General features: G+C 41.5%; 1 protein-coding gene across 5 annotated transcripts in view; it reads left to right on the top strand.

The window, feature by feature from the left end:
* vps8 (VPS8 subunit of CORVET complex) overlaps positions 1-27,899 on the top strand; it is a 518,442-nt gene that overhangs the window by 261,756 nt on the left and 228,787 nt on the right. For all 5 annotated transcript variants that reach the window (XM_048598730.1, XM_048598733.1, XM_048598732.1 and 2 more), the window contains one exon: positions 18,803-18,883. In XM_048598730.1, the coding sequence (XP_048454687.1) occupies positions 18,803-18,883 (81 nt within the window). The remainder of the gene's footprint in view (positions 1-18,802; positions 18,884-27,899) is intronic.

Below are 27,899 nucleotides of genomic sequence, written 5' to 3' on the forward strand. Positions count from 1 at the left end.
ATTTGGGGAGGTCTAATAGGGGAAGGATAGGCACGATGAATGGCAAGTCCCTAGGGAGTACTGAGGAACAAAAGGACCTTGTCAAGTCCATAGTTTCCTGAAGGTGTCAGCACAGGCAGACAGGGTGATGAAGAATGCATATGGGATGCTTGTCTTCGTGCGCTGGGCTGTAGAATGTACAAGCAAGGAAGCCTTCTTGCAACTTTTAAAGCATTAGTTAGGCCACAGATGGAATACTGTGTGCAGTTCTGGTCACCACACTATCAGAAGGACATGATTGCACTGGAGAGGATGCAGAGGAGATTTACCAGGATGTTACCTGGGATGGAAGGTTTCAGGTATGAGGGAAGACTGGATAGGCTGGGTTTGTTTTCCCTGGAGTAGAGGAAGTTGAGGGGATGATCTAACTGAGATATACAAAATTATGAGAGGCATAGATAGGGTAGATAATGAGAATCTTTTGCCCCTGGCATATGTGTCTAAGACCAGAGGACATAAGTTTAAGCTGAGGTGTAAGTGGTTTAAAGGGGATCTGAGGAAAAATTTTTCACCCAGAGAGTGGTGGAAGAGTCTGCATATATACTTAAAATGTCTGGGTATTTTAGGCTATGGATCAAGAGCTTGTAAATGGGATTATTGTAATTTGGTTTTCGTTGATCAGCATAGACATGGTGGGCTGAATCGCAGCACCAGCTCTAAAATTAGAAAGTCTCTAAATAAATGGCACATCACTTCACAACCTCCATACAATAAGCTGAATTTTATTTTCATTTTGGGTGGATTTGCCAATCTCGATACCTGCCAGCAGGGTAGTGGTACAAACTCGACAAATACAGTTTGTTTTGCTCTTAATATTAATTAGGATTCTAATACTGCAGTACCTTCGGGAGTTGATCAAGAATTGTTTATAGATGCTACAGCGCAAGCTCAACGTATTTGACCAATCTTCTTTCTTAGCTGTGTGAGCAATGACTATCGATTTTGAAGTCTGGGGAAATGTTTAAATGCATTTAATGATGCACCCTCATCACTGCAATATCCACGTTCTTTATTGCAAGCAGTGAAGGCTTTGTCGATTTCCAAATAATGGTGATGATTCACAAAAAAGTCATTGAAGCAAAAACTATTAAATTACAATTGTAGCTTCAAAATGCACCATTTATCTAGCACAATAAACCTCACTGCTTTGCAAGAACATTTGCAGCTATTAACAGTTTGATAACTTATTGCTGAATGTGGGCTTAAGCAACTGAGTCCTTCTTCCAAATAAACGATTAATGAATATTTGTTACAGTGAGAGTGGATTATTTATGACCCCTCCCCCCAACAAAACTGCTCTGAAAGATACTAAAGAATATTATTTGTGAAGTAAGTTGTGCAATGAACTGATTGCATGTTCAGTGGTGTAATTGTATGCCAAGTCCAAAATCAGACTTGTAATTGGGGCCTGTTTTCATACACGTAGCAATGTGATGGTGTTGTGCCACTTTCTGCCTGTTTAGAAAATTTGGAAGAGCTTTGTCCATTCTTAGATAATATGCAAAACACTTCAATAACATTCAAAGGAGACAAGAAACTCTCAATTTTCGTTTCTACTCCGTAGCTCAATCAAACAAGCGGAGTGGGATCTGATGTGGTCTATATGTAAACTAGCTGGAATGCTGCTCTTGTAGACTACTGAAACAGCAATTATTTACTAAAAAAAAAAGAGTTCTTGAATATTCTGCTGTTAGTTCATTAGGTGGATGCAGAGCTTTGAGCTATTACTGTGGTGAGGGAAAATCTGTTTTCACCAGGCAGTGGAACTGATAATAAACACATTGATTGAATTTAAATGAAGTTAGGCAGAAATGCAGTCAGTGTCAATTGGAAGCTCAGTTATTCTATCCAGTATGGAATGTTACTGATGCAGTCTTCACTCTAATAAACATGCTGAGTATATAGAAAAAAGGAAATAGGCTAACTGTATAAAAATACAGTCAACTGAATCTGCTTGGCTCGCAGGGCTTTTTTGACATTGGAGAGATTTATCATTTTGTATTTACTCACCTTGCCAAAATACGCTCTTTGCTCTCTGACTGAAAGTGCCCAAGTCTGGCTTTAAGTTAGTATTTAATTTCCGGAATACCTATTGTGCCCTGATAGTGCTAAATTGTTTCTACTTAATTACTGGTACATAACCAGCTGAAGAGTTGTGCTGTCCGGTTACATTGAAATCATATGCTTTCGGCAGCAACTTGAAGATTATTTTGCAGATCTTTGGTTGTAATGGGCTGATTGAAAGTTTGAAAATAGGCTGTTTCAATTACTTAATTAATGTCAAAATTTGGTGGAAAAAATTCAGCAGGCAGACTGTGCACCTAATAATAAATTTAGTTAATTAAATAAATAATACTTGAATTATTTGGGCCAGAATTCAATAATTTGGACTGATTTTTAAAAACACTTGGTCCTAAATTGAATAATACTGCAGCTGTTGAACAATTTGTGAGTTAATAAGTTCCATCACTGTCTTGGGACTTGATGAATGAAAAAAAACTACATCAGAGCAAACCTGAATGGAAAGCAAATTCAAGGTAGGAAGGCTTTAGCACGCTTGCGTTCATTGCTCAGTCCTTTGAGTGCAGGAGTTGGGAAGTCCTGTTGAAATTGTGCAGGACATTGGTGAGACCTCTTCTGAAATACTGTGTCCAGCTCTGGTTACCAGGATGTGACCGGGTATGGAAAGTTTGAACTATAAAGAAAGCCTGTATAGGCTAGGACTATTTTCACTGGAGCATAGGAGGTCGAGAGGTGCCCTTATAAAGGTTTATAAAGTCATGAGGATGTAGACAGAGTTAATGGTAGGTTTCTTTTTCTAAGATGGGAGATTTCAAGAATAGAGGGTCTTAGTTACAAGGAGAAAGGAGAGAGATATAAAAAAGACATGAAGGGCAAATTTTTTTACACAGAGGGTATTTCACGTGTGGACTGAATATCCTGAGGAAGTGGTGGATCTGGCACAGTTACAATGATTAAATACACTCAGTTAAGTACATGAATAAGAAAGGTCTGGAGGGATATGTGCCAGGAGCAGGCAGGTGGGACTAGTTTAATTTGGGATTATGTTCAGCATGGACTGGTTGGACCAAAGGGTCTGATTCTGTGTTGTATGACTCTATGACTCTACATTTGGATCCACAGCAGCCCCACTGGATAGTGACCTAATCCTAGGTATCCTCAGATATTAACTCAAGGTACAAGAAAAACAGAAGCAAATATAATTAAGGTCATTAACAAGAAGTAAATATGAAAACAGGAATAGCTTGAGAAAAAGTGTATGGATCATTTTGAAAGTAATCAAAAGAGTGTAATTTGAACGTAACTGGAGCATTTTTATTATGGATTAACTTTGATAACTGCTGAGCACAAAAAGACCTGCATACTCCACTTCTGCTTACTCGGCAAAAGATGACTCCATTTGAGTTCAGCTTTGTACATGAATAGGAGTGCTATAGTATTGTGATTTGGAGACATAGGCTCCAGCAGATCTCTGAATATTAAAAGCACTATGGGATCAGGACTGGATTTTCTGCCAAGCAGCCAAATGTAGACCAAAAATAAAGTAGTTTTTGATATAAATCTGGCATCCAACCTTAATCAGCCATGAACATGCCCAAGTTCAGTCTTGATGGGGGTCACTTGTGGAGTGGAGCAACTAACCTGCTCTGGGAAGTTGTTCTTCATTTAATTATCCCAGAGAGTGACGGGCCTCAATATTTTATGAACTTTTGGATTTAAGTGCTGTGGACTATGTTTCCCTGGGTCATGGAAAACCAATGTGAGGCAAGAAAGGTAGAATCAATTGGATAAAAGCCTTTCCACCATTGTGTTAAATAAAGTAGGACCTTTGCATTTTTGGGTTCCTCAGTTCCTGCAGACCACACTCCTTCCCCATAACTATCAGGGTTTGAAATAATACTGGCAGTTAAATCAACCAGGATTGAAAGTTTTCCAGGTGTAAGAGCTTTGCTTTGGTGCCTAATTAATTCTTTCTTGGCCTTTATTGCAGTGAGGATGGAGTATAAAAATAGGGAAATCTTGCAAAAAAACTACACGCATTGATGAGACCATCCTATGGGTCTTGTGTACAATACTGGACATTTTATTTAAGGAGGCATATACTTGCATTTGGAAGCAGTTCGAAGTGGGTTCAGTTGCCTGATTTCTGGCCTGAAGGGTTTGAGCAGGTTGAGTCCATACTCATTGGAATTTAAAAGTATGATCAGTGATTGTATTGAGAGAAATGAGATTCTGAGGGAGTTTGATGGGGTAGATGCTAAGATGATGATTCTCCTTGTGAAGAAATCTAGAATTAGGGAACACAGTTTATAAGTAAGGGGTTTCCCATTTAATAAATAGTTGAGAAAAGATGTTTTCCCTGAGGGCCGTTGGTCTTTTTGAATACTGTACTCTGGAGAGCAATGGAGGCTCATTGTCTTGACTTAGCCTTGAATATATTCAGAATTTTGACTTACAGAGGAGTCACAGGTTATGGGGGAGATAGTTAGAAAAAAAGAATTGAGGCAATAATCTGATAAGTCCTATCTGTATTGAATAGAGGAGCAGGCTCACAGATTGGAATGGTCTACTCCTGCAGTTTCTTATGTTCTTATTTTCTTGCTCTGTTAGAGACCTAAGAATATAGTCAGTGTAAAAAATACTTGTTAAGGGAAATGCAGATACAACTTTATTAATCTTCAGCTAATTGCTTTGTGCAAGTCATAAATGGACAGCAGATGTTCACTGTCTCAAGCTGCACTTATGACAAGATCCAGACTGCTTGTCAGTTAAACTGTCATTCACTTGCTCTGACAGCCTTCATAATCCGTCTCAGTTTACAGTTTTAGCAGCCTGACCGTTCTTTTTTACCAAATTAAGCAATGTCCTCAGCATGACCAGCCATGGATGAAGAACATTTCAGATGTTCAGTCATTCACAATGAGGCCCTTCCACCTGAAGCTGCAAATAGCTTATGTTGCTGATTTTAACACCATGTTGGCAAGACATCAAACATTGGTGAATCAGAATCTACTCAGTCTGTGTGAGGACGATTTGTCACCTCGTTAATTGCTCAGTTTGGATTGTCGTTTTCTTTTTCCAGCACAGATTTGATTGAAAAGGGATCTGTACTGTTGGGATGGTCTCCACCTGAACTGAGCTGGGATCAATGTTTCATCAAAAAGGATTAATCGGGAGGTCAACAGGACATTCAGCTAGAAAGTGGGGGTGATGGGAAGGTAAAAGTCTCAAGAAGTATAATCGCTAATGGGAAACAAAGCAGCAGGTTAGCATGTGGGGGTGGATTCAACTGCATAGAAAAGTATGAAAAGAAAGGAGAGCTCAGAAGAGGTTATTAAAGTTTCCAGAGCACACAATAGGACAGAGTGTTTGGAAAGGTTTAGGAATCTAACTTCAAGCACAAGGGATGACAATGAGACGAGGGATGATAACTACAGGACTGAAGTGTTGTATCTGAATGCATGCAGTATACAAAATAAGGTAAACAAACTTCTGGCGCAGATTGAAATTGGCAGGTATGATGTGGTGGGCATCAAGGAGACGTGGCTGCAAGGGAATCAGGACGGGAGCTAAGTATCCAAAGAAATACATGCTATCAAAAAGACAGGCAGATGGACAGAGGAGGTGAGGTTGCCTTATTAGTAAGAAATGAAATTAAATCAATAGCAAGAGATAACATAGGATCAGATGATATAGAGTCTGTGTGGGTAGAGTTGAGGAACTGCAAAGATAAAAAAAAACATAATGGGAGTTATGTACAGGCCTCCAAACAGTAGTCAGGATGTCGGACACAAGATACACAAGGAAATAGAAAAGGCGTGTAAGAAAGGCAATGTTACAGTGATCATGGGGGATTTCAATATGCAAGTGGACTGGGAGAATCAGGTTGGTAGTGGATCCCAAGAAAAGAAATTTGTGGAATGTCTATGGGATGACTTTTTAGAGCAGCTTGTGGTGGAGCCCACTAGGGAACATGCAATACTGGATTTAGTGATGAGTAGTGAGGCAGACTTGATAAGGGAGCTTAAGGTGAAGGAACCCTTAGAAGGCAGTGACTATAATAATGATAGAATTTACTGTGCAATTTGAAAGGGAGAGGCTGAAGTCGGATGTAATGGTATTACAGTTGAATAAAGGCAACTACAGAGGCATGAGGAAGGAGCTGACAAGCCTCGCAGGAAAGATAGTGGAACAACAATGGCAGGAGTTTAGGGAGTAATTCGAGAGACACAGCAAAAATTCATCCCTAGGGAAAAGAAGCATACTAAAGGGAGGACGAGGCAACAATGGCTGACAGGAGAAGAAGGGAAGTTCGGGACAGCATAATAGCGAAAGAGAAAGCATACAATGCTGCAAAGGGAAGCCAGGGGATTGGGAAGCCTACAAAGACCAGCAGAGGAAAACTAAAAAAGAAATAAGGTGGGAGAAAATTAAATATGAGGGTAAGCTAGCCAGTAATATAAAAGAGGATCACAAGAGTTTCTTTAGATATATAAACAGTAGGGAAGAGAGAAGTAAAAGTGGACATTGGGCCACTGGAAAATGACACTGGAGAGGTAGTAATGGGGAACAAAGAAATGGCAGAGGAATTGAACAAGTACTTTGCGTCAGCTTTCATGGTGGAAGACGTGAGTAACATCCCAAAAATTCGAGAGAGTCAGGGATCAGAAGTGAGTGTAGTGGCCATCGTCGAGGAGAAGGTGCTAGAAAAACTGAAAGGTCTGAAGGTGGATAAATTACCTGGAATAAATGGACTATACCCCAGAGTTCTGAAGGAGATAACTGAAGAGATAATGGAGGCACGAGAGGTGGTCTTTCAGGAATCACTGGAGTCAGGGAGGGTCCCAGAGACTGGATAATCGCTGATATACTCCCCTGCCCATTTAAGAAGGGAGTGAGGCAAAAATTGGTAAATTACAGGCCGATTATCCTGACCTCAGTCGTTGGTAAGTTTTTGGAGTCCATTGTGAAAGATGATATTTCTGAATACTTGAAAGTGCATGGTAAAATAAGGCAAAATCAGCATGATTTCATCAAGAAGCGGTCATACCTAACAAATCTGTTAGAATTCTCTGAGGACATAACAAGCAGGTTAGACAAAGGAGAGCCAATGGATGTTATCTACTTGGACTTCCAGAAGGCCTTTGATAAAGTGCCAGAAAGGAGGCTGCTGAGTAAGATAAGGGTCCATGGTGTTAGAGGCTAGGTGCTAGCATGGATAGAAGATTGGCTGTCTGGCAGAAAGCAGAGAGTGGGGATAACGGGGTCCTTCTCAGGATGGAGCTGGTGACTAGTGGTGTTCCACAAGGGTCAATGTTGGGACCACAACTTTTCACTTTGTACATTAATGATTGAGATGAAGGAACTGTGGGCATTCTGGCTAAGTTTGCAGATGACACAAAGAAAGGTGGAGGGACAGGTAGTATTGAGGAGGTTGGAGGCTGCAGAAGGATTTATACAGGTTAGGAGAGTGGGCAAAGAAGTGGCAAATGGAGTGCAACATGGGGAAGTGTGAGGTAATGCATTTTGGTAAGAAAAGTAGAGGCATAGACTATTTTCTAAGTGGGGAGAAAATTCAGAAATCTGAAGTGCAAAGGGAATTGGGAGTTCTGATCCAGGATTCCCTTAAGGCTAACTTGCAGGTTGAGTCAGTAGTTAGGAAGGCAGTTGCAATATTGGCATTTATTTCAAGAGGACTAGAATATAAAAACAGGGATGTACTTCTGAGGCTTGATAAGGTCAGACCACATTTAGAATATTGATAGCAATTTTGGGCCCCATAGCTCAGGAAGGATGCACATTCTTAAAATGTTACAACTCATTACAGAATGAAATCACAGCTCAATTTTGCATTGTTTTTCTACATAAATCCCTCTTTTTTGGAAATATTCTTGTTTTGTGCAAGCCGAAAGTTATTAAAATAACATTTTCTGCTTATGGTGAATCCATGTCATATATCTGGAGCGGACCAAAGAAAAGGTTTTACTGATATCACATTGGTCTTTATCATGAATCTATAAGTAATAAGAAAGAGGGAAATTAGATGAAGGTGAAAGAACAGAATTAATTCAAAGCAGGAGATAAAGAATAAGTTGACCTTCATGATGTATTACCGTCTGTGTAGTCCAGAAATATTAATCAAAGGCAGATAAGTCACACTGGAACAATACGAGTAACAAGAATAATAAAGATGTTAACAAAATTTCAGAAACTGATTTCATTTCATTTACTTCTAGTGCAGTGAAATATGATGGGATTATGCCACCATTGCCAAAAGGGGACCAAGTAGTATTTTATTTGTGGAAGTGACATGATGTCGGTTTGGGATTTCGCTTGCAAAGTATTTTTTTTACATCAAAATATCTTTTCTGAATTTCCAGTTTGTCTAGAAATTACTTTCACTTTTGCCCCAGTTTGAGCTTGGTGTTATTCAAGGACAGGACATGTGGGCATTCCATTTGAGGACTTTCCTTAAAGTGTAAATGGATTCATGTCTAAATAACATTGTTCATAGGCAGTTGCCATCGTTTCTGGTTTGCATGCTTTCTTTTCAACTACCTTATTTTTTCCCTTCTACCTTACTGTCTGTGCATTTTGTGCTACAGTTGAGTTCATCAGATGCTAAAAATGTGGGCTTTCATCATCTGTGAGCCTGCACGTGAGCCAGATTATGAGCAGTTAACCTAATGCTGTTCTTGATCCCTAGTAAATTCACTCATTTCAACAAATTCTGTTTTGTGTTCCATTTGACTTAGTGGCCCTGAAGTAGTAAGGCCATGGCAATATTTTTTTCCATCTGTTTACTTTCATTTGCTGAGGTTATTTTTGGGCACTGTGCTGCTGTCCTACCTGTGGTCACAACACAAGAGATGGAATTCTCTGGTCTGTTAGGTTTATACAATATAATACAGTATATTTAAGCACTGAGCATTGTGCAGAATTATTAACCCTGTCATTTACTCAATGCTGTACCAGGGGTCGGAGGAAGTCAGAAACCACAGGGATGCTGTCATGCTGAATCTAACAACAGTGATGCAACGCATAACCTTATTAAAAGAGTGAAAGGAGAATGGCATAGGATTATATTTGATTGTTTTTATATTTAAGATAAATTACCTGATCAATCAGTCTCTTGAGTTCATGGGTTAATATCAAACCCATGTGTCATCCAAAATATCACATTTTGTGGAAAATACAAGCTACTTTCCAATGTGAATTTTTAAATTGTGTCACTTTAGTTGGTGATGGGGTAATGCTTCAATATCATGCTTGCTGGAAGCAGGTTAAGTTCTGTCAGTTCGTCACAATAATGCAAATGGAATTTTAACTGAGCTGCATGCCTTAGCCTAGTCACTTTACAACTTCAATTTTCGATATGTCAAAGCTGAGGTAGAAAAGTGAGGGTGCACCCTTCTCTGTAGATATTATGATGATTTGCTTTATGTAAAATAATCTCCTGGTTTGAGCACTGTTATAAGCCGGATTTGTAATTCAATAATATTACTGTGAATTATGTAATTTATTGATGTCCAAAATGAAGCATTGAACTAAAGAACATTAGAAATGCCAATTATTGTGAGAAAGTGAAGTTCAGGGAGTTGACATCTTTTGGGACTCATCATTTGATGTTGTTGTATTTGTGGTTTTTGTCACTGGTCTGTCAGGATAGATTGTTTTCAAAAGCTCTTAGTAATCTGCCATTGACAGTTTGCTAAATATTTTACTTTTGAAATACATGTTACCTCTGTCCATTTCTGATTTATTGCAGTTGTCTTTTGTGTTATAGGAAGTAACTGTTACATTCATAGCAATGTGCCTTCACATAAGACTATTTAATTATTTTCTCCACTTCCTTGTTCATTGTTCAAAGTGGGCCACTTCTCAGCTCAAACAGGATTTTCTACAGAATGTGGAGCAGCCCACTCTGATCATAGCCTTGCCATACTCAATTGCAGAAGGTGAAATACTAGGACTCCGCCAAGCATTCACACCAGCCTTGGTAGTGGGACGCAGACCCCAGGGATAGACATATCCTTACTTGATGTCTATCTCTGGCTACTAGGATTTAACAGGCAACAGTTTTGACTATCTGAAGAATAAAAATGACATGCAACATGATGGGAGGCCATAGTTCTCTTACTGCATGTTACTAAAATAAAATGTTGATAAACTAAAATCAGGCCCTGTTTGTTTTCAGTTCACTTTTCAACCTTCCAACTTCTCAAACAGTCACCTTCACAGAACTGAACTGAGACCCATCTGCCTCTATTGTAAAATCCAAATACTAAATAATGATAACATATTGTGCACCTTTTTATCATTAAATTTTGTGTGAGTGATCCTTGTTGTTGGAACGGTTAGAAATAGGATGCTTGGTATCTGTGACAGTGCATCACGGCTAGAGAAAATCTGTGATACCTGGAATCTGTGGATTAGTTTTATGGAATCAAACGCATCTGGGGGGCTGATTTTGGAGGATATGATTAGAGTTGGATGTTAGGCATTGTGTGAAATAGTGTGTAGTAAATCTTGATATAACATTTACTTTTTTTCAAGAATATGCCCATTACAGGAAAACATCTAACCTATTATGCATAATGTATGACAGCAATGCATATGCTGATTTGTTTTATCTGCATTATTTGAATGTTAGCTGCAGATAGTGTAAACCAGGAATTTGCATTAAAATAGTGCCTTTCACAACTTCAGGATCTCCCACAACATTTCTTAGATACTGAAATATTTTTGATTCATTCATTGTCAGAATTAGGAAGCTACAGAAGCTAATTTGTACACAGTGGTATGTCTAGGACAGCAGTGAGATAAATAAAGAGAAATGTTTTACAAATGTTAGCTGAGGAATAATTTTTGTCCTAGAGAACTGTCCTACTCTTCTTTGAATGGCAGTATGGGGTCGTTCACATCCACTTAAGAGGTTTAATGTTTCTTCCAGAAGACTCTTGTCTCTGATAGCATAGTTTCCCTCAGCCTGGTACTGAATATACGTCCAACTGATCATTAAAATACAAAGGCCTTGCTTTCTCATTTCCAGCACGCTACCTGGATTGGGACTGCTGCAGCCAAGATACAGTTTCATTGTGTGTTCATAGAAACATAGAATATAGGATCTGAAATCAGCCATTCAGCCCTTTGCTTGCTTCATCATTCATTATGACCACGACTGATCAATCCAACTCCATAGTCTCTTCCTGATGTTCCCCCATTTCCTTAGATTCATTTTGCATCATATGCTATATACAGCTCCTCCTTGAAATCATGCAATGATTTAGCCTTGACCGCTTTCTGTGGTAGCAAATTCCACAGGCTCACCACTCTCTGGGTGAAGATTATTTCTCCTCGTCTCAGTCATAAGTGGTTTACCCTGTATCCTTAGACTGTGACTCCTAGTTCTGGGCTCTCTGCCATCAGGAGCATCCGTCCTGCAACTGCACTGCCCTATTCTGTTAGAATTTTATGGGTTTGTATGCGATCTCCCCATTCATCTGAACACCACTATTGACATCAGGCTAACAGGTTATAATGCCTCGTTTTCTCTCCGTCTCCCTCTTAAAATACGTTAAGTGCCCTCCAATCTGTGGGAACTGTTCCAGAGTCTATATATAATTGGAAAATGACTACCAATGCATCCAGTCTTTCTAAGGCCCCTTCGTTAAGTACTCTGAGATGTAGGTTATGAGGGCCTGGGTGATTTATCAACCTCCAATCCCATCAATTTCTCCAGCATCATTTCCTTACTAATACTGATGTCTTTCAGTTCCTTCCTCTCAATGAACCCTGTGTACCCAAACATTTCTGGTATGTTATTTGTGTCCACCTTTGTGAACACAGAACCAAAGTATATATTCAGTTGATAGGCTATTTCTTTGTTACCTGTTATAAATTCCCCATTTCTGACAGTAAGAGACCTACATTTGTCTTCACCAATCTTTCTCTTTTCTGATCCTTGCAGAAACTTATTACAGTAAGCTGTTATGTTCTCCTTAAGCTTTCTCTTGTATTCCATTTTCCCTTTCTTAATCAATCCCTTTGTCATCCTTTGCTGAATTCTGAACTGCTGCCACTCCTCGGGTCTTGTTGTCTTGCTGGATAGTGTGTTTGCCTGTTCCTTGGATCTAATGCTATCTCTAACTTTCTTTGTAAACCATGTTTCGGCCAACTTTCACATTATACTTTTGCACCAGGCAGGAATAAATCATTGTTGCAGCTCACCCATGCGCTCTTTGAATATTTGCCATTGCCTTTCCACCATAATCCCTTTTAACAAATGTTCCCCAATCCATCGTAGCCAAGTCATGCCTCATACCAGCATAGTTTAATCTGTTTAGATTCATGGCCCCAGTATGACATTTTAATGAGGAATTTGATCATTTTATGGTCATCTCCAAGGGGCCTCGCACAACTCGATTGCCAACTATTCCTTTCTCATTTGCACAATACCCAGGCTAGGATGAGAGATAACAAGGTGTAGAGCTGGATGAACACAGCAGGCCAAGCAGCATCGGAGGAGCAGGAAAGCTGACGTTTCAGGCCTAGACCCTTCTTCAGAAATGGGGGAGGGGAAGGGGATTCTGAAATAAATAGGGAGAGAGGGGGAGGCGGATAGAAGATGGATAAAGGAGAAGGTAGGTGGAGAGGAGACAGACAGGTCAAAGAGGCAGGGGTGGAGCCAGTAAGGGTGAGTGTAGGTAGGGAGGTAGGGAGGGGATAGGTCAGTCCAGGGAGGACGGACGGGTCAAGGGGGTGGGATGAGGCTAGTAGGTAGGAGATAGGGGTGGGACTTGAGGAGGGGATAGATGCGAGGAAGGACAGTTTAGGGAAGCGGGGACAAGCTGGGCTGGTTTTGGGATGCAGTTGGGGGAGGAGAGATTTTGAAGCTTGTGAAGTCCACATTGATACCATTGGGCTGCAGGGTTCCCAAGCGAAATATGAAGTGCTGTTCCTGCATCCTTCGGGTGGCATCGTTGTGGCACTGCAGGAGGCCCGGGATGGACATGTCGTCTGAGGAATGGGAGGGGGAGTTGAAATGGTTCGCGACTGGGAGGTGCAGTTGTTTGTTGCGAACCGAGCCTCTGCTTGGTTTCCCTGATGTAGAGGAGGCCACATCTGGAACAGCGGATGCAGTATACCACATTGGCAGATGTGCAGGTGAATATCTGCTTGATGTGGAATGTCTTCTTGGGTCCTGGGATGGGGGTGAGGGGAGAGGTGTAGGGGCAGGGGTAGCACTTCCTGCAGTTGCCGGAAAAAGTGCCGGGGGTGGTGGGGCTGGAGGGTAGTGTGGAGCGGACAAGGGAGTCACGGAGAGAGTGGTCCCTCCGGAAGGCACATAGGGGTGGGGAAGGAAAAATGTCTTTGGTGGTGGGGTCGGATTGCAGATGGCGGAAGTGGCGGGAGATGATGCATTGGATCCAGTGGTTGGTGGGGTGGTACGTGAGGACGAGGGGGATTCTGTTTTGGTTGTTATTGCTGGGAGGGGGTGTGAGGGATGAGTTGCGGGAAATGCGGGAGACACGGTCAAGGGCGTTCTCGACCACTGATGGGGGGGAGTTGCGGTCCTTGAAAAATGAGGACATCTGAGATGTTCGGGAGTGGAATGCCTCATCCTGGGAGCAGATGCGGCGGAGGCGAAGGAATGTCTAGGATGACCTGTTTTCTAGTTGGTTCCTCGGGGTCCAGAAGACCATCCCTCTACACTCCACTGTATGGTATTGTTTTGAACTATATTTGCTCAGTCTATTTGTAGTTCAAAGTCACCTGTATTTACTGATGTTCCTTTATTGCATGTGTCTGTAATTTCCCGTTTACTACTATTTCCAACATCGCCCCTTCAGTTTGGGTTTATACAAATGCCACTAATGTTTGTTTTTACCCCTCAGTGTTTCATCACTGTACCCAGCAGGATTCCAGTCTTCAGAGCTAATGTTCTTTCTCACCGTTGTGTGAATTTCCTTTTTAATGGAAATGCAACTCCTCTACCTTATCTATTCTGTTTGTCCTTCCTAAACAGCCAATATCCCTGTATGGTCTGTTCCCATCCCTGGTCTCCCTGGTCACCCTGCAACCATGTCTCCATAATCTCAACTATATTATACCTGTTTTCACTTATTTACACAATTAATTCATCCATTTTATTTCAAATGTTCTATGCATTAAGACACAAAGCCTTAAGGCTTGTTTTTTTTAAAATATTACTTGTTCCATTCCCATTAATTTTCATGGTGTCTCTGTATGATCCACTTGATTTCTCTGCCTATCACATTTCTTATATCCCCTTCTGTCTTTTGTTCCTGTTCTTAATTCCCCATCCTCTGACTCCATGCATATGTTCCCATCCACACTGACGTTTTAGTTTAAAGCCTTTCCAACTACTCTAGCAAACACTCTCCCTCAGGCATCAGTCCCAGTCCTGCCCAGCAGTAACCTGTCTCGTTTGTAGTAATCCCACCTCCCCCAGAACCAGTCCCAATACCCTAGGAATCTAGGGAACCCTAGACATCCGCTAACATGTCTCTTCAGATCACATCAAAAATCATTTGATAACTGTGCCTCAGCCAACCATTCTATCAAGTAGATCAGTGGAGCTGACCCTGCACGTGGACTCTTTTAAGCAGACACTTTAGAACTAAGTGAGGTGAGCTTAATTAGGCTTTTCGCTTGGAAGAAATGTGAAACATTTTAGGTATGAAATGTGCAGCTTTGATCACAGTGGGGGCTAAAGAAAATTAGAAACCAGAACCATGAAATGGCACAGTCTGAACATCAGTGCCTATATGATTGATAGGTTCAAGTGCAGTTCCTTTGACAATTATTATTAATGGAAGTCAACATCCATGTGAAATAAATGAGCTAAGGGAATAAAAATCGAAAAAGAAAAACTGCAGATGCTGTAAATCAGGAACAAAAACAGAAGTTGCTGGAAAAACTCAGCAAGTTTGGCAGCATCTGTGAAGAAAAAAATCAGAGTTAACGTTTCGGGTCCAGCGACCCTTCCTCAGTCACCAGACCTGAAACGTTAACTCTGATTTTTTTCTTCACAGATGCTGCCAGACCTGCTGAGCTTTTGCAGCAACTTCTGTTTTTGTGTTGTAAGTGAGCTAAGGGCTTGAATTTAAACCAGCAGACCAACTTGCTACGTGAATGAATGGCAGTCCATTTGAGTAGCCAGGTGTTTCAGCAATGTGTTTATCACTGCGTTTTTACCCGAGCCACTGCAATTGCATCTGACGTCTGGATTTCCCAACGAGGCCATGTGAACGGCTTAGGTGATGATTGGCAGCAGCCTGCTTCTGGGTTTAAGCATCAGGACTTGAAAAGTGGTATATAGGTATAGAGGCAATGCCAAAACCAGTTGAAGAGGAAGATCAACATGGCAAGGCAGCACCACACTTCAGCACTGAGGAAATGGGCTGTCTTCCAACCAAAGTTGTACTGGCTGAATTCCCTTGTTCGAGGTGATAGGATAGTTTCCGATGAAACCTGTGCAAGAATTGTCCATGAGTGATAAAGGTGATTTCTGGCGGGGGTGGGAGGTTTCAGCTGTTAGTTTGCTGAAAGGAATTGCAGATCAAGGTGGAGGGAGCACTCGGGCAAAGTTAGACTACTAGGTACATATTCTAACTCCTGAATAATATTTTGACAGACCTCATATTTACCTCGCACAGCCACAACTGTACCTCCCTCAGTCCACGTACCCAACCCGACACTGCTCGCCGTCAACTATACCTAATTCCTGCCACCTACCCCGAGCTACCCTTGGCACTGCACTATACTTCTCTTGCCACCTTCCACCCTCCCTACTTCTCACCCTACCCCCTACCCAGGTGACACTCTCCTTACCTGGAACTTTATTCCTGAAACCTTCACACTTGCCTGGAATCCTATGCCAACAACTTACCCCTCCACAGCTGGCATCATACCGTGCCCCCCCATCCGACACCATATCCTCCCAGCACCCTAACATCACACTTGCCTTGCGTGTTTACAGTCCAGTAGCAGCTATCAAAGTTGCTTTCAGCACCTTTCAATGTCAGAATTCAGCAGTTGACTGCTGTGAAAAAGGGGCATTGAATTTCTTCCTCTGATTAAAAATTCTGCATTGCAAAATAACCGTCAGAATGGAAGTACTGCTCCGTATTTCTGGGGGAGCTCTTACTGGATATCCTCTTTGTGCAGGTCACTTCTTTTCAGATTACTGCTCCTCAGAAAATCCAGCCCATTGACTCCATCTGAACTCCCTGCTCCTTGCAGCTATAACGTTTTTGCTGTTCATACCCTTTATTTAAAAGTTTGAGACATATATGTATTGATTCACATAATCTTCTCAATTTAGTATTTGGATCACATCTCTTCATAATAATATTTATATTGCAACTATAATACCACAGAGCGCTTCACAGATTTGAAGTTGGATTTTGACACAAAGGAGGAGTGATTAGGAGAGGTGATCAATATCCTAGATAAAAATGGGTTTTAGAAGGAGGAGAGTGTTAAAGGAAGGGCAGTGTTTTTACACAGTGATTCATGTGTCGAATGAATTGCCTGAGAAAGTGGTGGACGCAGGTACAGTTACAAAGTTTAAAAGACATTTGGATAAGTTCATGAATAGGAAGGATTTGGAGGCATATGAACCAAGTGCAGGCAGGTGGGACTAGTTTAGATTGAGAACAGGGTCAGCATAGACTAGTTGGACTGAAGGGTTGGTTTCCATGCTGTATGACTATGAAAAGAGATACAAAGCAATCAGAAAAACAGAGGAATCTTTTAAAACAAATCATTCAAACTGCTGGTAATTTGTGAGACACTTGAATATCCAATCATTGAGATTTTTTGTTTGTTTCTCATCAAATATTTTTATATCAAAACTTTCTTGCATGAATTTACTGCCACAATCTTCAGTTTCCCTTGCTACTGTGTACAATAAGCAACACTAATGTTCTCATCTTGTTTTGGCTGAGTGCCTCTGTATTTCTCTCACTTATTAAAGCCTGCCCTCTTGAGAATATGCTGTCAAAAATAATTAACTGAACTGGGACTGTGGCTTGAAGAATGAGTGGAGAAAGGTCTTTTTGAGCTTATGTTGTCTGGAACAGTTGAAATGGCCAATTTGAGAACAAAACATTTCACATGCTTCTGGCAGAAATGTGACAGAAATGTGATTGTCGTGGGACAGTTTTCCTTTTGTTATTTTAGTCTTCTGACAACACTAATTTATCTGAGTCAGATGTATAACCGATTGGAAGGAAGAGTAATGGTGAAGTAAACCTGCTGCAATGGAAGTTGATAGTGTAGAAGGTCAGTGTGAATAAGGTATGGGAGCAATATACAGTATACATCAGAATAGCTGCAGATGGATTCTATTTTGACAACAATAGCTTTAATGGCTGCCACAGAATTTTGAGGCTTTTGTTACAGTTTCCAAAAATATCCAATTGAAGGTCCTTGGTCACTGTTTATTGACTTGGTGTCATACAACAGTCTAGCTTTAGTTTGTTCCTCTAATGAACTGAGTTTCTGAGCCATATTTAGGAAATTTGGAAAGTTTCATAGTAGGTGACCTTATACTTCCCTTGCAGCTGGATTATCAAGTCATTTACACAGTCCTCTGAACAGGTCGGTTGTAGACTGTGTGACATCAAGTCCTGGTTGAGTTGGACTATTTTCCAACTTAACATTGACAAGAGAGAAAACTCCCAGCAAAGTCTCTGCACCTTTCCTGCTCACTTTAAGTGCACTTTATTGTGGGCAGGTGTGGAGTCCAGCTCAGCTTCAAACCCAGCGTCTTATTCATCGTCAAAGATTATGTGTTTCTACTTCTCCAGTAACGTCCTTCAGTCTCACTACTAGTGAGCACTTCAACCATGCTTCGTTGATTCTCAACTCAATTTCTACATTGCTTTCCTTGGCAATTCCTGTAACGATAGTTTATCCACAAAGCTGCTGCACAGATACGATTTCTAACTACATTTGATCTGTTACCATTACTATCCTCCACCATTTCTAATGGCTCTATGGCCTCCATCATGTTAAATTCACAGTCCTTGCCAAATTTATAAATGCTGTCGCAGATTTGCTCTATCTGATTGTCACAACCACCTCCTACTTTATGTCCCAGTACTTTATTTTCCTGACAGCGCATTCCCTACCTTCTGCAATAGGTAAAGGTAAAGTCGCCATAGTCCCAGAGGACTGCTGTCTCATTAGAGAGGGAGAGAGACACGACTGGTGGTGGTTTAATCTGACGATCACCATGCCTCAGGCAAGGGGAGAGTTTAAGAATGTGTGTCCTTTATGGTAACTTCAGCAAATGTGGGAATTGAACCCATGTTTTTGGCATCACTGTGCGTCGCAAACGAACCGTCCAGCCAACTGAGCTAACCAGCCGTCTTCAACAATAATGTTCAGCGATCTTGGTGTTGCACTCAGAACTCCCTCATTAAAACCCCTTGCCTTTCTTTAAAATGTCTCTTCAGTCGCATTTCCCAGTTTATTTCCAGCTCGGTTCAACCCCTTGCAATAGTTTCTAAGTTAAAGGCTCTATGTATAAATACAAATGATTATACAAATTAGTTGGCTGAAAAAATAAAATGCAGGAGAAATATTTTCATGTCATATTTGAGCTATTATATCTTTAGAGACATGAGAATTTGACTGAAATTAGGATTCTTCTGCAGTTCATAAGCTGTGTACATTAACAGTTGTCTCATGTCTTGCTTATTTACAGGATCCAATGTATGCAAAGGGGAAACTGGGAGAGATTCAAACACTCATACTTGGAATGCTAGACACCTTCAATTACGAGCAAGTGAGTAATCAGGGAGACTGTTCTCATCAACATCAACCCCATTCCCCCAGGTGAACATTGTCAGTCATGTGGCATGATCTGTGTGTTTTTTGAAAGGAGTAAAGATTGTAGAAATATTTTTCTCACAAAGTGGTAGATTTAATTTGACTCTTATTGTCAGTATCCTAACATAATAATGGTGACTTCAACTCAAAAGCATTTAAAGGTGCTTACTCCATTGGTTCTGAAGCCTTTTGAGGTATTCTGAAGTCATGAAAGGCAGTATATAATTGCCCGTCCCTTCGTTGATAGACTCGGTTCATCTATTGATTTGGGTTAGGTATAGAAGAGCAAGCTGTGTGTACCATGATGAGTCGCATAAAAGATGTGAGCTTGAAATGATAGCAAAATTTAGCCAAGCTTTTTAGTGACAAAGTATTTGAAGGCATTTTATCGAATCTCATACATTGCTTCCCAAAGAAGAGAGAGATCGTTGGCTGTCATATCCACAACTGTGCAAAAGTTCCTTGTGGGAACAATGCTGATAAATCCACTGGAGAGAAGAAAAACCTAGTTGGGTTTCAAGGTCATATTCAGAATGATTGAGATTGATGGAATTAATTAGATTCAAAATTACTGTCAAATCAAATGGATAGTGTTGATGATAAAATGATTGCTTTGACTATTAGCGGACATTGAAACTCCACAGGCATCTGCTTGGAGTTCTGTCATGTTTACATTATTCATAAATGATATGAAGAAAAGCACTTTTAGTAACATCGCATTGAAAACCTGGCTTGGAGTTGGTATTTTGATTGTTGGGATTTTAGCCTCATTCGACCATCCTTCCTGCCTATATGTTAGAATTGGGGCAGTGGATAATTCAGCTGTATTGTTATCACAGTGAGTGGGATCCTAACATTTACAGGCTAAGCTCATTCACTCGCTTATGCTGTTTGGTTGAGTCATCAAAACTCAACTAGCTCGTGTCATCATCTTCAGGAGCAGACAGACAAGAGGAAAGAATCAGAGTGGATGTTGGAGAAAAGATACAAAGGAAACAAAGATACAACTCAGAGATAGTAGGAACTGCAGATGCTGGAGAATCTGAGATAACATTTCTGAAGAAGGGTCTAGACCCGATACGTCAGCCTTCCTGCTCCTCTGATGCTGCTTGGCCTGCTGTGTTCATCCGGCTCTACACCTTGTTATCTCTTTATCAAAGATACAACTCAGCTGATTTTGATAAAGGAAGTCTAATTTTGTCAAACAAAAACGAAAATTTGTTGGTGAAACTTGAAGGTCTGGCAGCATCTGTGGAAGAAAGCAGAGTTAACATTTCGATTCCAGTGACTGTTCATTAGAACCGATAGCAGCTGGTGGTTGGGTGGGGGGCTAACGGATAGGTGGAGATGGAGACCAGAAAGAGATTTGAAAAGGGTAGGTAAACAAAGGGATTATGGATGGCAGGCCAGGCCAGGACAGAAGAGAGGATGAATAAGTGATAATAAGAACTGAGGGTAGCAGAGAGTGGGTAGTCTGCGCTGAAAGCAAACCACGTAATGTGATAAAAGGCGTCTGAGTGGGTGAAATTGGCGTATTGAATCCGCACTGTCCCTCCAAAGGGCATCCCACCCAAATCCAGCCCCCCACCCTATCCCCATAACCCCACATTTCCCATGGCTAACCTACATAGCTTGCACATCCCTGGACACTATGGACAATTCAGCATGGCCAATCCACCTAACCTGTACATCTTTGGACTATGGGAGGAAACTGGAGCACCTGGAGGAAATCCACACAGACACGGGGAGAATGTGCAAACTCCATGCAGACAGTCACCCAAGGGTGGAATTGAACCCGGATCGCTTGACTGACCCACCACTGTGTGTGTGCTGATAGCAACCCATGTCACAACAGGACTGGCTGTGTGGGGTGGGTAAAAGACATGGAAGGATGGAATCAGGTTCTAAAGTTAGTAAACTTGATGTTGAGTCCTAGAGGCTGCAGAGTCCCCAAGCGAAAAATGAGATGTTGTTCTTTGAGCTTGCACTGAGGCTTGCTGGAACACTGCAGCAGGCCTGCGAAAGAAATATTGACAGGGGAATATGGTAGTGTGTTGAATGGGACAGATGACTGGAAGCTCTGGGTCATTTTTACGGAGAGAACATAGGTGTTTTCTGCAAAGCAGTCAACTAGTCTGCGTTTTGTCTCCTCAATGTAGAGGAGACCGCACTGTGATTGAGTGAAGTGCAGGTAAATTGCTGCTTCATCTGGAAGATGTGTCTAGCACTTTGGACAATGAGGAGGGAGGAGGTAACCAGGCAGGTATTGCAGCTTTGGAATGCTGACAAGGGAGGGGAAGAGGAATATGTGTCCAGTTGGAGCATACCGTTGGAAGTGACAGAAATGGCAGCTTACAATCTTTTGGATGCTGAGGCTGGTAGGGTGGGAAGTAAGGACAGGGGTCTGTACATTGTTGTGGGAGAGAAGAGAGGGGGTGAGACCAAAAGTGTGGGAGATAGGCCAGACACAGCTAAGGGTCCCATCAGCCATGATGACCTGGAATCATTGCTTGAGGAAAAGGATGGACATTTCTGAGGCCCCCTTGCAGAAGGTGGCATCATCAGACGTGACGGAGATGAAGAAACTGGGAGAATAGGGTGGAGTCCTTACAGGAAGCAGGGTATGAGGATGTATAGTCAAGATAAGTGTGGGAGTTGGTGGGTTTACAGCAGCAGCCTATCCGCAGACATAGAAAAAGATGTTGAGGAAGGGAAGGGAGAAGTTGGAGATGGACCAGGTGAATTTGAGAGCAAAGTGAAAATTGGAAGCAAGATTGATAAATTTTTCCAGTTCAGTACAAAAGAAGGAAGCAGCACCGATGATGTCATCAATGTACCAGAGAAAGAGTTGTGGGGACGGTCCCCGAGTATGATTGGAACATAGACTAGTATAATCTACTGTTGACTTGTATTAATTTAGATTGAAATGAAAGACTCAGAAACGTTTCAAAGAAAAATAGACCTTTTTCTGAAGCTTTAATTAAACCTTGGATGTATTAGAGTGAAATGTTTGCTGACATCCGCACCTTCGCAAAAGTTAATTTAATTTCTCAATCTGCAGTTGTTTGCATATATTAGGTTGTGGATGGGTCTGTTTGTTTTCTCTTGTCCCACTTGGTCCTGTGTATCTGTTTGAAAATGCAGATTTTATATTTCATTATTAATGAGAATTTTTAAGTCTGGCATTCAATTGCTTGAGCTGTGAATATTTGAGGAGATTAATGTATTCAAAAGAACTTGCCTTGGCCTAAAATGAAACTTGCTTATTATATACTTACCATTCCAACTTAACTAATGAAATAGGGAAGGGGATATCAAAAATATGACAGCATACAACGCTATAAGACATAGGAGCCAAATTAGGGTATTTGGCCTATTGAGTCTGCTCTGCCATTCAATCATGGCTGATATGTTTCTCAACCCCATTCTCCTACTTTCTCCCCATAACCCTTGATCCCCTTAACAATCAAGAACCTGTCTCTGCCTTAAAGACACTGAATGACATAACCTTGACATTCCTGTGCAGCAGCGAGTTCCACAGATTAACCATACTCTGGCTAAAGAAGTTCCTCCTCATCTTAGTTCTAAAGGGTCATACTTTCACTCTGAGTCTGTGTCCTCAGGTCCTAGTCTCTCCTACCAAAGGAAACCTCTTCTCCACATTCACTTCATCCAGGCCCCTCAGTATTCTGTATGTTTCAATGAAATCACCCCTAATCCTTCTAAAGTCCATTGAGTACAGATTCACAGTCCTCAAGCGCTCCTCATATGACAAGCTCTTGATCCCCGCGATCATTCTTGTGAACCTCCTATGGGCTCCTTCCGACGCCAGTCCGTCTATCCTTAGATAAAGGCCCAAAGCTAATCATTCTATTGCAAATGCTGTCTGACCAGAGCCTTTTACAGCCTCAGCAGTAAATTTCTGCTATGGTATTCTAGCCATCTTGAAATGAATGCCAACATTGCATTTGCCTTCCTAAATGCCACCTGAGCCTGCATGTTAACCTGAAGAGAATCCTGAGTTGGGAGTGCAAGTCCCTTTGCGCTTCAGATTCCTGAAGCCTTCCCCCATTTTGAAAATAGTTTACGCCTGTATTCTTCCTACCAAAATGTATTGCCTCACACTTGGCCACATTGTATTCCATCTGCCCTTTCTTTGCCCACTCTCCTAGCCTATCCAACGAGTTCTGCAGCCTCCCTGCTTCCTCACCACTCCCTGTCCCTCCACTTGTCTTTGTGTCATTTGCAAACCTGGCAACGATGCCCTCAGTTCCAGATCGTTAATATATCACATTAATTATTACTGTACCGACACTGTTGCCTGCAGAACTCCACTAGTCATCAACTGTCATCCTGAAAAAGACCCATTTATCCTGATTCTCTGCCTTTTGCCAGTCAGTCAATCTTCTGTCCATGCCACCACCTTGCCCGTATCACAAGGGGCTCTTATCTTGTACGACTGCCTCCTGCTCAGTACCTTATCGAAGGCTTTCTGGAAATCCAAATAGATCACGTCCACAGGCTCTCCTTTGTCTAATGTGTTTGTTACCTCCTCAAAGAATTTTAACAGGTTTCTCAGGCATGTCATCCCCTTGACGAAGGCATGCTGCCTCACTCCAACTTACTTTGCACTTCCAAGAACTCTGCAATCTCATCTTTAATAATCTCTAAAATCTTACCAACGACCTAGTTCAGGTGAACCAGTCTATACTTTCCCATCTTCCGCCTCCCTCCCTTCGCAAACAGGTGTGATAAATTAGCCACTTTTCAGTCCTCTGGGGCCCACCCTGACTCCAATGATTCCTGAAAGTTTGCCACTAATGCCTCTACAGTCTAGTCAGCTATCTCCTTCAGAACGCTGCGGTGTAGTCAATCTAGTCTGGGAGATTTATCCACTTTCAGACCTTTCAATTTTACCAGCACCTATTCCTTAGTGATGGCCACAACACTCACCTCTGCCCCCTGACTCTTTTAAAGTTCCGGCATGCTGCTGGAGTCTTCCATCGTGAAAACTGATGTAAAGTACCTATTCAGTTCCTATGCCATTTCTTTGTTCCGCATTACTATTTTTCCAGCCTCATTTTCCGGCAGTCCAGTGTCTACTCTTGCCTCTCTCTTACCTTTTAGATACCTAAAAAAAAATTTTTGCAATCTTCTTCTATGTTACTTGCTAGCTTACCGTTATGTTTCAGAGAACCCACGATTCCCTGCCAGAAGGTGATGATTAGATAATTGCCCCAACAATCATATCTGAAGATTATACTGTCCTAAGTGATTTAAATTGATAGTAAGCGCATAAATTGTATATAACCATCCTTAAGTCACTGCATTTTGCTGGTGAAAACAGTCTGCTTTTATCAGAAGAGTTTGCTGTACTTTTGGCCATGAGCTATTTCCTCTAGTTCATAGAGATTATATTTTTAAGTATACTCTTATTATGAATTTTCCAGGATAATTACTTAAAATAAAACAGACAATTCTGTTATGATAGTGGTAGAAATCGATAATCAAATTTTAACTTCCATCATCTGATTGTTATACCTGAGACCTTTCATCGACTAAATTTTTTTCAACAAAAGAATAAATACTGACCCAAAGTGGCTGCCATAGTCATCTGACTGCAGAATGAGACAAGGCAGGAGACCAATGTAGAATAATCCAAATTACCTGCAATGAAATAGCCATTTTATCTGAGGGCATTGAAATCAGACAACTGAGTCACTATCAATAAATTCACATATCCTGTTTAATTCATACAATGAAGCCAAACTTGTGAATATACAAGGAAACCAGATTTTGAGCAGTAGAGCAATAAAACAAAAAAGATGAAAGTATAAAAACAATGGCTGGAAGCCTCTCTTTCTTCCTGTTTCTGACAGCCTCTGAAAAGATAAAAACAGGTGAAAAAACAAACTGGAGAAACAATCATTCACCGAGAACCCAAAGATAACTTACAAACTTGACCACAGCTAAGAATGCCAGTCAATAATTAAACAGTTGTGGTCTCAGAATAAAATTCTCACATCTTAAAGATTCTAAGGACCTTTAAGCTATGTAGCCTTTAAGCTACCTGTCTGAATCTGACATGTTAGAGAAATAGTAGGAACTGCAGATGCTGGAAAATCTGAGATAACAAGGTGTAGAGCTGGATGAACACAGCAGGCCAAGCAGCATCACAGGAGCAGGAAGGCTGAGGTTTCGGGCCTGGACCCTTCATCAGAAAATGATGACGGGTCTAGGCCCGAAACGTCAGCCTTCCTGCTCCTATGATGCTGCTTGGCCTGCTGTGAATCTGACATGTGCCACTTTTTAAACTGTTCACCTGTATTTGCATGTTTGATGTTGCATTTTATTATTTTGCTTGAGGTTGAATTCTCCTTCTATTTTGTTCACTCATGAAAGCCTTGTAGCTGTCTTCTCAATTTTGGCGGTACATACTATGTATCAGTTGAAATGTGATAGCAGAATGCCAGAACAAAATAAAAATATTTGTGACCAACCGGGAAATGTTCAAGTAGAGGGGAACTGAATCACTCTTCTTTAACTGGTCATTGTAGTTCTGAAAGGAAAGGATGGTGAATTTCTGGTGAACACTATCATTCGGCAAATGTCCACGTGATCTCTGGTTGCCAGACGGAGAGAAACTCAAGTGGAAACCCATTAGGATATCACGTGGCAGTTTTAAGACCTTTGTCAGTATCTCACAAAACAGGGAACAACTGTTACTGAGATGCAGGCAGGAGAAGAATTGGGATTCTCCTTGGAACAGGTCTTTGCCATTCTGGAAAAGATGGGAAGCAGGAGTGAAACACTCTATGGGAGGAATAATTATACAAGAGCTGGCTAAATGGTTGAAAGGGGTTGACTACGGGCATCTTTAGAATTCTGGATCATCAAGACAGTTGTGACCTGAGGATTGGGATTTGTTGCTCGTGATCTGGAAAATTCATGTGAAGTGGAATGATTGTTAAGTGACAGTGGAAGCTTTGACTTGGGATGGTAGTGAGTGGTGGACCTCTGATGTAGAGCCAAAAGAGCCTTTCAGACTGCCCCTTTTAATTCCCTGTATCTGTCAGCAGTGTAGCGTGGAGTATGAGTTTTGTAAGGTATATTGTGACTGTATGAATTAGCTAATGTCAAATTTACCTTTTTTGTATTACATATTAGTTGCCTATTAACCAAAACTATTCATTCATGAAACATTGATTCAGTTGTCACAGTAAGTGTCTTAAAAGTGAAATATGGTCCTTCAGTTATTTCCCTTAGCTTTGTGGGGATTCCTAAGTTTAAAAAGTTAGCAGTCTCTATGTGGATCATGGCACGCTATAGACTGTTAGAACATAGAACATAGAACACTTCAGCACAGTACAGGCCCTTCGGCGCATGATGTTGTGCCGAACTTTTACTCTAATCCTAAGGTCTATCTAACCTCCACCCCGACCTTATACTATCATCCATATGCCTATCTAATAGCCGCTTAAATGACCCTAATGAGGCTGACTCCACTATCCTCTCCGGCAATGCATTCCATGCCCCGACCACTCTCTGAGTAAAAAACCTACCTCTGACGTCTCCCCTATATCTACCTCCACTCACTTTAAAACTATGCCCCCTCGTAATAGCTACCTCCACCCTAGGAAACTAGGCTGTCTACTCTATCTATACTTCTGATCATTTTGTACACCTCTATCAAGTCACCTCTCTTCCTTCATCGTTCTAAGGAGAGAAAAGCCCTAGCTCTCTCAACCTTTCCTCGTAAAAGCTTCCCAGGCAACATCTGGTAAATCTCCTCTGCACCTTTTCCAACGCCTCCACATCTTTCCTGTAATGAGGCGACCAGAATGGCACATAATACTCCAGATGTGGCCAAACCAGGCTTTTGTATAGCTGGAGCATAACTTCACGGCTCTTGAACTCAATCCTTCTATTAATGAAAGCTAACACACCATACCCCTTCTTAACAACTCTATCCACCTGGGTGGCAGCTCTCAGGGAACTGTGGACATGAACCCCAAGATCCCTCTGCTCCTCCACACTGCCAAGAATCTTTCCGTTAACCCTGTATTCTGCTTTCAAGTTTGTCCTTCCAAAATGAATCACCTCACACTTTTCAAGGTTAAACTCCATCTGCCACTTCTCAGCTCAGCTCTGCATCCTATCAATGTCCCTTTGTAACCTAGAACAGCCCTCCTCACTGTCCACAATGCGACCCACTTCGTATCGTCCGTGAACTTGCTAATCCCCCCCTTCCACTCCTTCATCCAAATCATTTACAAAAATCACAAATAGAAAAGGACCCAGAACAGATTCTTGTGGTACACCATTCGTAACTGAGCACCATATTGAATATTTTCCATCCACTACCACCCTTTGTCTTCTAAGGGTCAGCCAATTCTGAATCCAATCTGCCACGATTCCCCCTATCCCATGCCTCCTTACCTTCTGCATGAGCCTACCAAGGGGAACCTTATCATACGCCCTACTTAAATCCATGTATACCACATCCACTGCCCTACCTTCATCCACGTGTATGGTCATGTCTCCAAAGAATTCAATAAGGTTTGTGAGGCATGATCTACCCCTCACAAATCCATGCTGACTATCATGAATCAAGCTGTGCCTTTCCAAGTGATCATAAATCCTATCTCTCAGAACCCTTTCCAATAATTTGCTCACCACTGATGTAAGACTAACTGGCCTGTAATTCCCGGGGTTATCCCTATTCCCTTTTTTGAACAAGGGAATGACGTTTGCCTCTCTCCAATCATCCGGCACTATACCCATGGACAGTGAAGACAAAAAGATCATCGCCAAAGGCCCTGCGATCTCTTCCCTCGCTTCCCATCGAATCCTTGGATAAATCCCATCAGGCCCGGGGGACTTACCTATCTTCAACTTCCTCAAAATTCCTAGCACATCTTCTTTACTAACAGCGACCTCCTCTAGCCGACCAGCCTGTTTCACACTGTCCT

Source organism: Rhincodon typus, chromosome 7, assembly GCF_021869965.1.
Source record: "Rhincodon typus isolate 14 chromosome 7, sRhiTyp1.1, whole genome shotgun sequence".
Classification (NCBI taxonomy): Eukaryota; Metazoa; Chordata; class Chondrichthyes; order Orectolobiformes; family Rhincodontidae; genus Rhincodon; species Rhincodon typus.